This window comes from Schistocerca piceifrons, chromosome 5, assembly GCF_021461385.2.
Source record: "Schistocerca piceifrons isolate TAMUIC-IGC-003096 chromosome 5, iqSchPice1.1, whole genome shotgun sequence".
NCBI classification, from domain to species: Eukaryota; Metazoa; Arthropoda; class Insecta; order Orthoptera; family Acrididae; genus Schistocerca; species Schistocerca piceifrons.
Genome location: NC_060142.1, coordinates 86,727,786 through 86,742,601, shown reverse-complemented (window position 1 = coordinate 86,742,601; position 14,816 = coordinate 86,727,786). Strand labels below are relative to the sequence as shown.

General features: G+C 43.0%; 1 protein-coding gene across 4 annotated transcripts in view; it reads left to right on the top strand.

Annotated features, from left to right (window-relative positions):
• The window catches only part of LOC124797830 (hemicentin-1-like), a 1,195,221-nt gene that overhangs the window by 647,962 nt on the left and 532,443 nt on the right, over nt 1–14,816 (top strand). For all 4 annotated transcript variants that reach the window (XM_047260869.1, XM_047260870.1, XM_047260871.1 and 1 more), the window contains exon 3: nt 10,318–10,435. In XM_047260869.1, coding sequence (XP_047116825.1) covers nt 10,318–10,435 — 118 coding nt within the window. The remainder of the gene's footprint in view (nt 1–10,317; nt 10,436–14,816) is intronic.

The window sequence follows — 14,816 nt, the reverse complement described above, 5'->3', positions numbered from 1 at the left end:
CTTCATTTTATAGTGCAGCGGCCAGAAGTCATGCAAGCAGATCTTCCTCTGCCCCTACAGGAGTCTCGTAAATTAAACTTTAAATACAACCCCACAAGAAGTAGTCCATAGAAGTTAAATCCACGCGTTGGACCACTTCGACCTTTCCATCTTTTACGATATCGTCTGTTGAGATGTCTCCAAAGCGCAAGTAAAAAATGAAGTGGTGCATCATCGTGCTGAAACCACAGTTCCTGACGGACTTTCAGTGACAAAGCTTCAGAGAACGAGTCCAGTATGTTTTGTAGGAAGATCAGGTGTGCCGGTCGAGGTAGGATGAGTGGGAGGATGTTGGTCCAGTCACATGATCGTCCAGAATACCTACGCATATGGTAACACCAAACTGAAATCACTAAACACGTGTGGCACGAAGGTTTTGTCTGCCTACACATGATTGTTTCGCAAATTCAGAACACTTTCCCTTGTGAATATACATTCATCTGTGGACAGCACAGGTGTGTGTCGATGCAGCGATGCAGGAACCAAGTGAAGTAGGCTACGCGCTGTGGAAAATCTTCTCGGCCCACAGCGTGTACCCTTTGTAATTGGTACGGACGTTATTGTTGCTCTAGCAGAGCGCCCCAGACAATATTGTGACTAACGCCCATTGCATGCCCAATAGTTCGAGTAATCTTTGACGGATTCTTTTCAACGAGATGCCGTACATCTTTTTCAAATTCCGGTGTGCGGCGTTCCCTTGGAACACCACAGTCCTACCTCCTCACGGTGAAAATACCTGTTTCTCGGATCCGCTGCGTAACTTGGGCAAAACGTTTGAGCGATGGTGTCCTACGTTGCGGAAAACGTTCGTGATACAGCCGACTAGCAGATCTACCGTTACCTGAGTTGCGCCATGCACAACGAGCATGTCTGTGTAATCTGAAAATGTGCATCGCACCATATTTACTGTATCGGAGTTGTACAGGCATTGAATAGGTCTCGTAGCGAGGTAGACGTTAAGTAACATGAGGTGACCCTCTGACGTAGTACACGTATTCCTGTCTACCGAATTTCATACCAGAACAAGCAACTCTGAGACTTTTCTCATTCCCTCAGCAGACGTGTAACGTTACACATCTGAATCGAAACTGTAAGTTTCTAGACGTTGGTTTCTGTTCAGAATATTATATACTCGCTCCTACCCACAAGTTCTAGAAGTCTCTAGCGGGAATTTTTGATCATCCTGTGTGACATTTGCTGCACTCGCACAGAATGTTACAGACATGTGTCTTGCGCAACTCTCAATCGTTGTTGGCCGACCGCAGAGACGCCGAGATTTTTGATGGACGCCGAAGGAAAACTTTAGCCTTTCTCTTTGAAATACAGTGCTTATTTTCGTGGAAACGCTTCCAGTATATCGGAGGTGTGGTTGCGCCATCACACGTAAACTTTCTGGCTGAAAGCTCGTATCCCAGTGAGCACAATGGAAGGAACTTTCCCCAGATAGCGGGCAACATCAAAGTTAATAGTCCATCGGGAGTGCAGTTTAATTCCCTCTCTAGTATCAGATTGTGAGAAGACACTGACGACGTCCCGTGCACCCGCCGTTTTCCTCAAGGGGTCGGTAACCCCTCCGACACTGAAGCATCACGGGCTTGCATACATACAAGGCGTTGCCTTCCCAGATTGCATCGATCACAAGAAGGACGACAGACGACAGGGCAAGCGCCACCAGAGGTCCTCCGTGTCAGGGACCTATTTCCTCCACCGTTTCATATGTGTGGAACTGGATCCTACGAATTTCTCCACTCCCCAGCTATATAGAGCGCCGCAAACCAATACGTCGGCAGTTTGCTCCACCGGAGCTCTGATCAATTCGTGCGCTGGCTGTTAGCAGGCCTTCATTTACAGCCCCGTCGGAAGCCACCGCAGAGGCACCTTCCACTTCCCAGTGATATCCCGAGACGTACCTGTTGGCCAACCACGACGAACGCTCAGCCTCTGTCGTTGGAGATTATCAGTGTCATAGTCTTCATATCCCACTGCGTTTATTCGCTGTGCGATCCAGGCGTATGCCTGTTAGTGTCTGAGAAGTTGTATTATTTTCACTGAACGTTTTCCCTTTGTTATTAAATCTCTCTACTGTGGAAATAATAAACCGTTGTTTTTTTTTTTTTTTCTTTACCTCTGTCTTCTTATTTCCTGTCAAGCATCTCCCAGATGAACCACTGATTTGTATGTATGCTGGGGAAAGGAGGTGAAAATGTAGAATCTCTGAACGTTTTCTCAGTTCATGTACAACTTTCTTGAGACTAAGAAGCTTCAGGAATCAGCAAGGTTTTAGAAAGCATCGCATATGATATTTTGCAAACTATGGATGAAGGGCGACAGGCAGACACCATATTTCTAGATTTCCGGAAAGCATTTGACACGGAACCCCACTGCAGGTTGTTAATGAAGGTACGAGCATATCGAATGAGTCCACAGATATGTGAGTGGCTCGAAGATTTTTAAATAATAGATCCAAATATTTTGTCATCGATGGCGAGTGTTTATCAGAGGCAAGGGTATCGTTAGAACTGTCCCAGGGAAGAGTGATAGGACCGCAGCTGTTCTCTATATAGGTAAATGGTCTGTCGAGCAGGTTGGGCAGTAATCTGCGGTTCTTTGCTGATAATGCCGTGGTGCACAATAAGGTGTCGAAGTTGAGTGACTGTAGGAAAATACAAGACGCCTTATACAAAATTTACTGTTGGTTTGATGAAAGGCACCTAGCCCTAAACGTTGAAAAATGTAAGTTGAGAAGGATGAGTAGCAAAATCAAACCTGTAATGTTTGGCTTCAGTATTACTAGTGTCCTGTTTGACACACTCACGTCGTTTAAATATTTAGGCGAACAGTTTCAAAGTGATATGATATGGAACTAGGATGTGACAACTGTGGTAGGGAAGGCGAATGATGAACTTCGGTTTATTGGGAGAATTTTAGGAAAGAATGGTTCACATGTAAAGAAGACTACATATTGGATGCTGGGGCGACCTGTTCTTGAGTACTGCTCGAGTGTTTGTGATCCGTACACCAATTCGGCTTGAAGGAAGACATCGAAGCAATTCGGAGGCGGACTGATAGATTTGTTGCCGGTAGGTACGAACAACACACAAGTGTTACGGAGATGCTTCGGGGACTTAAATGGGAATCCCTGTAGGGAAGATGACTTTCTTTTCGAGAAACATAATTGAGAAAATTTACATAACCGGTATTTGAACCTCATTGCCGGACGATTTTACCTCCGCCAATGACAATGAAGGTAAGATACGAGTAATTAGGCTCACACGGAGGCATAAGGAGAGTCGTTATTGCCTTGCTCTATTTGCGTGTGCGACAAGAAAGGAAATGACGAGTAGTGGTACAGGGTAGCCTCCACCACCCACAGTGTGGTATCTTGGTTAGTATCTGTGTAGATGTAGATGTAGATGGCAACACCAACAACAAAGTAATTTAGAAACTATAAAACGACAATGAAGTCTAAAATGTAAATTAAAAGGGGAATATTTAAACGAAGGTAGCTTTCACTGCTAGTTGCAGAATCACAGAAATTACATATAGAAACAGTACTGAAATGGAACTACACAAGCTGAACTGAGAACATATCGGAGAGAGAAATAATGGGAAACAGGTTTGGAGAACAAATTATGGGCAGACTCAGATGAAGCTTATCGCTTGGCTGACGCTGCTGCTTTCTCGTTGTATCGCGAAATGCTATCGGTCGCTGAATGACCGAAAAGGCGATAGAGCCGTAGCGACATTACTAAATTCTGTCGAATGTAATGACCACTTAAATGTACTAAATTCTGTCGAATGTAATCACCAGTTAAACTTTACTCCAATATAGCAGTGAGTACCTATAGCAAAGCCGCAGTTGCGGGCGAGACAGCAGATGCTGTTCCTCCCTAGAACATCTTGTAGAATGGGTAGTGTTGTGGCGGTGAGTGGTTTTTGTTAACTGGCCGATACTCTATTCTGGTATATGGACGCCTTCAGAAAATAAGTCTGCTACCAACCAGCTGGGCGGGCCAACGGTTAGTTCTGACCTGTTGGCCCACAGAAATTGACCGCTTCGTTTCGGCCCCAGGAGTGTCCTGTCCTGGGGCCGTTAGAGCCGTCAGAACGGCGGGTTGTCTGTGTCCCTGTGCTTCTCGCTACCAAGAAGGTGTTCCGTCCGAAATTTAATATTTTCAATCACTAAATTCGCCAAAAAGCTTCGTTTTAAGATTTCACAGTACAAGTAAAACAAAACGTCTGGAACTTGTTATATTGTAGCTAAATCACGTAAAAATATATATTTTTTCAATTCATCATCCACGAAAAGCATACTAGACGAACACGACTACAGGCAAACATAAAATTGAAGCTACAGACGTGTTTTAGTACAGGGTGACAATTATTGAACTGTGTGAAACAAAATCGTCATGACTTCTCAACGGTTTGCATTAGGACGTTTAAACTGTACGATTGGCCGCGGGGCATGATGGCAATTAGTATGCGCATGTATAGTTTGATTTAGCTACGAAGCCCGTTTCATTTGGAGCGGTTCGTCAATAAGCAACATTGGCGCATTTGGGGGACTGAGAATCCGAATTTCACGACCGAGAAGTCTCTTCACCCTCAACTGGTGACTGTGTGCTGTGCGATGTCCAGTCACGAAATAATCGCTGTGATATTCCTTGATGGCAAGGTGACTACCGAAAAGTATGTGAAGGTTTTGGGAAATGATTTCATCCCCATTATCTAAAGTGACCCTCATTTCGATAACACGTGGTTCATGCAAAACGGAGCTCGACCACATGGAAGCAGGAGAATGATTGATGAAGTGGAGGAGCACTTTGGGGACCGCATTCTGGCTCTGGGGTAGACAGAGACCACTGCCATGGACATCGATTGGTCGTCATATTTTCCGGATCCTAACACACGCCACCCCTTTTTATGGGGCTACATTAGAGACCAGGTGTACAGCAATAACCTCAAAACTATTGCTGAACTGAAAACAGCCATTCAGGAGGTCTTCGACAGCATCGATATTCCGACACTTCAGGCGGGTCATGCAGAATTTCGCTATTCGTCTACGCCACATCATCGCTAATGATGACAGGCATTTCAAACATGTCATAACCTAAATGAAGTAGGCAAAAAGGAATACAGACGTCTCAAAAATGATATCGACAGGAAGCGCAAAATGGCTAAGCAGGGATGGCTAGAGGACAAATGTAAGGATGTAGAGGCTTGTCTCACTAGGGGTAAGATAGATACTGCCTACGGGAAAATTAAAGAGATCTTTGGAGAGAAGAGAACCACGTTTATGAATATCAAGAGCTCAGATGGCAACCCAGTTCTAAGCAAAGAAGGGAAGGCAGAAAGGTGGAAGGAGTATATAGAGGGTTTATACAAGGGCGATGTACTTGAGGACAATATTATGGAAATGGAAGAGGATGTAGATGAAGACGAAATGGGAGATAAGATACTGCGTGAAGAGTTTGACAGAGCACTGAAAGACCTGAGTCGAAACAAGGCCCCGGGAGTAGACAACATTCCATTAGAACTACTGATGGCCTCGGGAGAGCCAGTCATGACAAAACTCTACCATCTGGTGAGCACGATGTATGAGACAGGCGGAATACCCTCAGACTTCAAGAAGAATATAATAATTCCAATCCCAAAGAAAGCAGGTGTTGACAGATGTGAAAATTACTGAACTATCAGTTTAATAAGTCACAGCTGCAAAATACTAACGCGAATTCTTTACAGATGAATGGAAAAACTGGTAGAAGCGGACCTCGGGGAAGATCAGTTTGGATTCCGTAGAAATGTTGGAACACGTGAGGCAATACTAACCTTCCGACTTATCTTAGAAGAAAGATTAAGAAAAGGCAAGCCTACGTTCTAGCATTTGTAGACTTAGAGAAAGCTTTTGACAATGTTAACTGGAATACTCTCTTTCAAATTCTGAAGGTGGCAAGGGTAAAATACAGGGAGCGAAAGGCTATTTACAATTTGTACAGAAACCAGATGGCAGTTATAAGAGTCGAGGGGCATGAAAGGGAAGCAGTGGTTGGGAAAGGAGTGAGACAGGGTTGTAGCCTCTCCCCGATGTTATTCAATCTGTATATTGAGCAAGCAGTAAAGGAAACAAAAGAAAAATTCGGAGTAGGTATTAAAATTCATGGAGAAGAAGTAAAAACTTTGAGGTTCGCCGATGACATTGTAATTCTGTCAGAGACAGCATAGGACTTGGAAGAGCAGTTGAACGGAATGGACAGTGTCTTGAAAGGAGGATATAAGATGAACATCAACAAAAGCAAAACGAGGATAATGGAATGTAGTCGAATTAAATCCGGTGATGCTGAGGGAATTAGATTAGGAAATGAGACACTTAAAGTAGTAAAGGAGTTTTGCTATTTAGGGAGTAAAATAACTGATGATGGTCGAAGTAGAGAGGATATAAATTGTAGACTGGCAATGGCAAGGAAAGCGTTTCTCAAGAAGAGAAATTTGTTAACATCGAGTATAGATTTAAGTGTCAGGAAGTCGTTTTTGAAAGCATTCGTATTGAGTGTAGCCATGTATGGAAGTGAAACATGGACGATAACTAGTTTGGACAAGAAGAGAATAGAAGCTTTCGAAATGTGGTGCTACAGAAGAATGCTGAAGATAAGGTGGGTAGACCACGTAACTAATGAGGAGGTATTGAGTAGGATTGGGGAGAAGAGAAGTTTGTGGCACAACTTGACTAGAAGAAGGGGTCGGTTGGTAGGACATGTTTTGAGGCATCAAGGGATCACAAATTTAGCATTGGAGGGCACCGTGGAGGGTAAAAATAGTAGAGGGAGAGCAAGAGATGAATACACTAAGCAGATTCAGAATGATGTAGGTTGCACTAGGTACTGGGAGATGAAGAAGCTTGCACAGGATAGAGTAGTATGGAGAGCTGCATCAAACCAGTCTCAGGACTGAAGCCCTCAACAACAACAACAACAACCTAAATATGTTGAATAATGTGTGTGCACGCCGTACTTTGTAGCTAATTTACCTTTTTCTCTATATAGTTCAATAATTGTCACACATATAAGTAAATAAAAAAATATTTTTTATGTATCCTCTTTCTACATATGTAAACTTAAGTCCGCTGCTCGTTTCTTTTTGTACGTCCGAGGCATTCTGAGGAACTACCGAAGAAATTTTGATACGGACTTGCCAAAAATCGTTGAGATTCTGGATTCTCAGGATGAATGAACTATAACGGTTGTTTCAGAAATAAGTATAGAATTTTTGTCTGATGATAGGCAGGATATAGGCAATCATTTTGCGTTTACGAGCATGGGGTCGTTGTTGCATATTTACGACGGTAGGCGACCTCAGAAAGTCATAGGTTCCTCTAGCGGTCCGATAACCGGCGGTAAGTATCCGTGAGTCTGGGTGCCGGGAGTCATTTTTTCATCGGTACCTGCGCCCTAACGAGGAATCTCTGTACTAGATCCCTTTGTCCTCATTCCGTGCTTTGAACTTGACGTGAACTGTCTTTTATGTTCCTCGCTTCCACCTCAACGGCCGGCCGCAGAGGCCTAGCGGTTCTAGATGCTTCAGTCCGGAACCACGTGGCTGCTACTGTCGCAGACTCGAATCGTGCCTCGGGCATGTGTACTAACTTCACTGGAACATTCCACGTGGAATGAACTTGCAAGACATGCACTTGGCCTTTGGTACTGCAGGAAGTTTGGATGGAGTACGGTGGTACTGCAGGAAGTTTGGGAGGAGTACCGCGTTTGTACGCAGGACATTATCCAAACTGACGAATACAAAATTACAGAACATTTGCTGCTGTTTATCGTCGTCGCTGTGAAAGTGGCACATTAGACGGAGATCTCTACGCTCGAGATCGCCCATGGAGTGACGCAATCCAGATTTCGAGAAACAACTACTACAAATATTCGAAACAAGTCAATCAGATGACGTACGCTCCGTCGCTCATTCTCTAAATCCTAGTTCTAGCAGTGTTTGGGGAACTCTACATGATAATTATAGTCGTTCCTACAAGTTGTGTAAGTTGCAAGACCTTCTAACCGCTGATTTTCCAATTTATGACGACTTTGCCATATGATTTTTGCAACAAAGAACGCTAACTCCTGATTTTGTTAATATTGTACTATCTACTGATGAATCGAATTGCACCCACGAAGGGATGTTCAACAGTAGCAACTCCAACGTGCGGTCTCGTGAAAATCCTCGAGGCACGGCTGTTCACTACTTTCAGAAACGATTAAAAGTTAATGTTCGGGCTGGAATCATTCACATCCAAGCAGTGGGGCTTACGTTCTTCCACACAGTTTAACGTGTCATGTTTACAGGGTACTTCCCGCTTTCTCGAAGGTGTACCGCTTCAAATCGGAACACAAATGTCCATTCAGCATGATGAGGCAAGTCCTTCTTTTACAAACCGAGTGAGAAGATTCTTGGATAGACGATACCCTGAATGATGGATTGGACGTAATGGACGTGTTTACTGGCTTGCAAGATCCCAAGATCACATACCCCTTGATTTTTATCTTCGGAGCCACGTGAAGGCTCTTATATGTCAAATTCCTGTAAACACTGTGGAAGAACTCCGAGCTCGAATTACTCTTGCAGCAGGAGACATCCGAAGTCAAGCCAATGAAACATTGCCCAATGTCCACCGTTCAGTTGCTCGACGGACTGAGTTATGCCGTCAAGTCAGAGGCGCACGCTTCTAGTATTTAGTGCAATAATCATAACGTACTGTGATGTTTTCTCCAGGCAAAGCCAATGCGCTGTAGCGATGTCTAGCGCACTAACTATGAGTCGGAAACCTCATATTCGCATACTTAAAATGATTGCCTATATTCAGTCGATAATCCCACAAAAATTCTGTATTCCTTCTGAAACACGAGGTATATGTACATAATTAAGTTTGTGCGGAGTTCTCGGCACATCAGTCTTACATTCAATTGGCCAATTTTTCTTCATCTCTCTCGTTTCCATTTAAATGCTTCTTATAAATTATATTAGAACAAATAAGCCCTCGGTCACAAATATTAAGTCAAAATTGACCAGGTTTCGATGCTACCATGAGCGTCGTCTTCAGAATTAAACTAACTGTTCTAAAACATAACAGGTATATAAGACATTAATAAACTAAAGTGTGTACTGACTGGAAAGAGATGCAGTACTTACAAGTCACATTCTAAAAAATTTAAGCCGGAAAGGCGACGTCATGAAAAGTTGTAAATAAGAAAACATGGCGAGCCGCTAAGGGCTGCTCGTACCTGAGTGAACACGGGTTGCAACAAAACTGAGGTGCCCACGTTAGAAAGTGTGGGCAAGTAGACATGGTGTTGCTACGAGCGCCATCTAGTAGCGGCGGAAACAATTAGACTACTGTACATTCAAAATTAGACACATGAAATTGTAATGAAGCTGATTCAGGCACAACGTAAGCAAATAATAAGAAGTAGTTACATATTTATCTGCTTTAAACAGAGATACATTTTGTAACGTAAAAAAACGTCAGTTATGACATACAAGAAAACAGCAAAAACGTAACAGGAAAATAACATTTCGGTAAACTGCATGAGGAAATCTGAATCAAAGATCAAGCAACGGCTTTATACAGTCGAAAATGTTTTTATTTCGCAGCTGCAGCTGTTCGTTGAGAATGTGGCCATCATGACGAGATAGATGTTTTAACATCTCAAATTCCTCTAAAACATCTAACCTACACCCTTTTTTTTCGGTATGCAGTACACACTTTAGTTTATTAATGCCTTATATACCTATTATGTTTTAGAACATTTAGTTTAATTCTGCAGACGACGCTCATAGTAGCGTCGAAACCTGGTCAACTTTGACTTAATATTTGTGACCGAGGGCTTATTTGTTCTAATATAATTCTGACACGGTCACTGAACCTTAGCAGCTATGTTCAAAGTTTTGTGCTTCTTATAAATTTTATATCCTCTTGTATAGAGTTAAGATCTAGCAAAAAACTGTCGCAGACTGTCCAGTCCATGCTGCCAAACAATGAAAATTTCGTCGATTTATCACCACAAATTTTAGAGAAAAGAGAACGGTCACATCACGTACTGTCGTGTTAAACAAACGTTGACTGCCAATTATCCCCAGTGCCATAAGAGCGGATCCATTTCCATCTGGGTCTAATACTCATTGTGTCTGAAGCAGCATTCTTTCATACGAGTACTGAAAGTTTTACCCGCCATCAGCTTCGATGTGTACGTGTGGTGTGACGCGTGCTTTCCTGCCACTTTGCAGTGCCGCCCGAGAAGGATCTGGAGGTTGTGCAGACGAGGCACAAGGAGGGCGCCGTCAACGTCAGCTGCCGCGCGGAGGGCGTCTTCCCCGAGCCGTCCCTCACCATCACACACGACAGGTAAGGCCGCCGCCCCCGCCGCCCCCGCCGCCGCAGCAACCAGTGCCTGTCTACCTACCCCCTGTGACTAAATCTGAGTCGGCGGAGCTGTGCGTAGTTTATAAAGACGTTCCTGCTGTCTAAAACTTCTATGTGCTAACCACATAGTTAAGTCAACAGTTACAACAACTAACCACAGCCTTCATTGTTTAAAGCACTGAACTACATTGCGTAAAAAAAAGCTTCAAACGACTGCTTGCTTTATAGCTTTATAAGTGAGTTAATGTGTTAAATATGTACCGTCTACCATGTAAAAGCTTTGTGGTTAAGGACACAAGACGCTAATTATGTTGATTTTATTATTTCCGGATTATTCACCTATGGACTAATGAAAAAATCAAAACCAAAACCTGTGCCGTACGATGCTATAGATTTCTACACGGAGTATAAAAAAGGACTTAACAACTTTAAAAAATTCATATAAATTTATTGAAAGAAGATATAGAGCTGAGTTTAGTGATGTTTTGCGGGGAATACATCAAATTCTTTAACCTTACACTAATGATATTGTAAGTGCCTTCCATTGGTTATCCTGCACACATCGTATCGGAAGTCAATTTCTTCTCACACTCGTTGTAGCATTTCGGGTGTAATTTGCTTAGTGCCGGCATAAATTATAGCTCAAAGTTTAGTTAGAGAAGACGGGACAGGAGGTACAAACACGATATCCTTGATGAAACCAAATTTAAAAAAAAATCGAGTGGTGTCAGGTCTGGGGAACGTGGGGGCCATGCAATTGGCGCATCACGACCATTCCATTGACCTCGAAAGCGGTCACTCAGAAAAACACGGACGTCAGCCATAGTGTGGTGGTGCGCCATCTTGCATGAAGTAAACATTTCGTTATACGTAATCCCCATTGAACTGTGATATCAAAAATTGTTGTAACACTTCCAGGCACAGTATCTTGTTGATGAGTCTTTTACGGAAAAAAAGGGCCGTACACTTTGTTCTTGCTCAATGGACAAAAAACGTTCTGTTTAGGGCTATCACGAACAAGTTGCAGTGTTTGATGTGGATTTTGACTGCCCCAAATCCTACAGTTTTGTGTGCTAACCATACCACTTAAGTGAAAAGTAGTCTAGTCAGAAAGGACGATTTTGTCCAAGAAATGTTCATCCTCGTGTAATCGATTTAACATACCTGCACAGAAGTTCTTGCGGGCAATTTTATTAGTGTTTTTGTTGCTTGTACCATCGTCAATCTCTTCGGTTTCAAATGCAAACGGTTTCTCAACACACAGCAAACAGTCGTATGTGGGAATTGCAGTTCGCGAGATGCACGTCGGTTCGATTTCGTAGGGCTGTTGACAAAACGTTGTCTCACTCTATCAACGACGTCATCAGATGTGCTTGTACGACATGATGATTTCCCATGTATTACCGAGCACTCTGTTTCTACAAAACATTGATGCCGCTCATAAATTTAGGCCCACTAGGAGGATCTTTAGCGTATTTGGTACGGAAATTACGCTGAACTGTTGTCGCCGACTTCGATTCTTCAAACCAAAACACACAGCTAGAACGCCCGGGTCCAGTGAAGGCAGTTTGTTTAACGTAACTGCCCCTAGCGCTCCTTACTAGCTCCTTACTAGCTCCTTACTAACTCCTTACTAGCGAAATATGTGAGACAAAACATGATGTATTTTCCTACAAACTGACACAAAAACCACCTGTATAGGTACTATGAATTAATTTATATGAATTTTCAAAATTGTGAAGTCCTTTTGGAAACACCCTATACGTATCGTCATTGGTACATATGGTGCTGTCCACAAAATGGGTTGGGAACAGAGTTAGTACTGAAGCAATAATCCACTAGCAGAAGAAAGAAATGCAATACCCTCATGGAAAAGGTCATTTTATTGACAGATGAGGTAACATTTCACCATTGTAGGAACATACGAACAATTCACACCAAAGACATATGACACAGTGAAGAGTACCCACACAATCGCATATGTTCACAGTGTACTTGACCTCTAGTGGCAATGAAGGCGTGTCTTCTCCCATGAAAACGATAATAAATATGCCGAATGGCATCTTGAGATAGAGTATCACAAGAATTCTGTACCTGTTATTGGTATTCGGCAATAAATCTTCCAGGCCCTGCGAAACAAATATTTTCTCACTTCATCTTATCCTACACGTGTTCAGATGGCGAGAGATCTGGTGATCTTTTTGGCCAGGGCAGTTTTTGTACACCACAAAGAGCACGTTGTGTCGCTACAGCCGTCTGCAATCGTGCATTGTCATGCTGAAAAAACACATCTTCTTCATGCACAAGAAATAGCAGCAGCACGGGAATAACAGCCTGTGTAGTGCAGCGGGCGCTGGTTACTGTACTGTGAAGAAACGCCAAATGTGGCTGCGAGTCGTAACTGATGCCTTATGCCTTCCCTCTCCGCCCCACCCCCTCCTGCCGACACACGCACATACACATACACCGGAAAGATTGGGAATGGCCGTTAGTCTCACACCGGATGCACTTTGAAGCAGGCAGCTGAGAACTTCTACGCCATACACGTATACGTCCCCCACTCGCATACAGACAGAACCTGCCATCACTAAAGTCAACAATGCACCATTCCACTCTTCAGTCAACCCTTTCACGAGATGCTTAGTTGTGTCACTGTGCCAGTGGCACACTGCCTAGACACACCTGTGATCTTAGTTCTGCTGCTAGGAAACGTTTCCCAGTGTTCCTGATGACACAGCCGGTGTAACACGTGCCGAATTTCGTCCCGGGATGATATTTGGTCCGCTACCACTCGTTACAAGTGCTTCATTATATCACGGGCGTCCAGAATAGTGTTTACAGCTGTGAGAATATTCCACAGATCACTGCTGAAACCAGCGTCACACCGTGAAAATATTGAGCCCAACATGTGCAGCAACCAGTCGATTCGGCCATTCTCATCCCGTGGTCGCAAGAAAGCAACACCCTTCAAAAGGCTGAAGCTGTTCAACCGCGGTACATACTCGTCGTTTGGGCATGGTTTTGCCCTATGAAGAACGTTGCAAACACTGTTCAAATAATAAATCCTTACAGTTCCTGCCTGCAGAGTCAAAACAGAAAGGAAAGGGACAGGCGTCCTGAGCGTCATCTGCTCGCCAATGAGGGTGACAAACGAATCACCTACACCGTAGCCATGCCTTTTCTTTAAATTACTTTCTGGACTGTAAGTGAAGAAAAAAGGGAAAATTTTTAAATTATGTTTCAAGTTTATTGAAGTCGTTAAGGGCTCTCGTTCTCAATCAGTGGATGAATTTTGTCTAGATAATTTAAGCGCTGTGGGATACGCTGCATCAAGACACTTCCCAACTTTAATACTTTAGTTATTATGTTAAATCTCTAACGTTAGAAAGCACCTCTTAACGAACTGATTCTGATAGCGTTTTAATTAAAAAATTCGGACAATAATAATATGAAATACTGAAAATCTGATTTTAATGCCCTTGGAAGCCGTCATTTATCCAACCCGGAACTGATTTGATAATATAGATACTTCAACGAACGACCTACTGGTGTTCAAAACACAGTCTTCATCCATCTAAGTATTCAGTGAACAACTGTCTTCTCCAAAGAGGGCTACGAAGGAAATTCTTTTATTGTATTTCTCAGCCTCGCTTCCGACCTCTTAACGATTTCTCATCAACTCCATCGTTAAGAGACAAATTATTTTTCGAAGCGTTTAATGACCTGAAGTCTCTTCTCATGGGTTTTGTATTTTTACTTTGCTCCTGATTCTTTCTTCTGGAGACTCACACTTATTTAAACGTCGCTTGATATAACAGTTCTTTCATACTAGATGTTTAGTGTACGCCCGTAGGCAGTTGGCCACTAGCGTAACGCGTCTGTAAGCGAGCGTTATTTAAGCCGCTTCTAGTGTCTGACTGGTTTACCTACACCAGTACTCACGTAATTTTTTTCTAGTCTTAACTCCGGGAACGGTATTTTCAAAATCAATTTTACTTTGCGAACATTTTTAATCGCATATTTTACTATTTAATCGTTACCATCATCATACTATTGTGATGTTACCTGTTGTCTTCAGTTTTAACAATCACAGCTCGTTCAGTTGTACACATATCAAAAAACGGTTTGCATCACCTCGTTTCCGAGAGTTCCGGGACCTGTTGAGAAAATTGGAGTAGAGATCAACATAAATATCATTTCCGCCCGTTTTATTGCTCGTGAAAACCACACATTGCATGTTGTACAGCAATACAGTAAGATCTTCAGAGGTGGTGGTACCTCAAATACTCGTCGCGGCATTCTATCTACAAGTTCATCAAGGCACTGTTGGTCCAGATTGCCCAACTCCGCGACGGCGATGCGG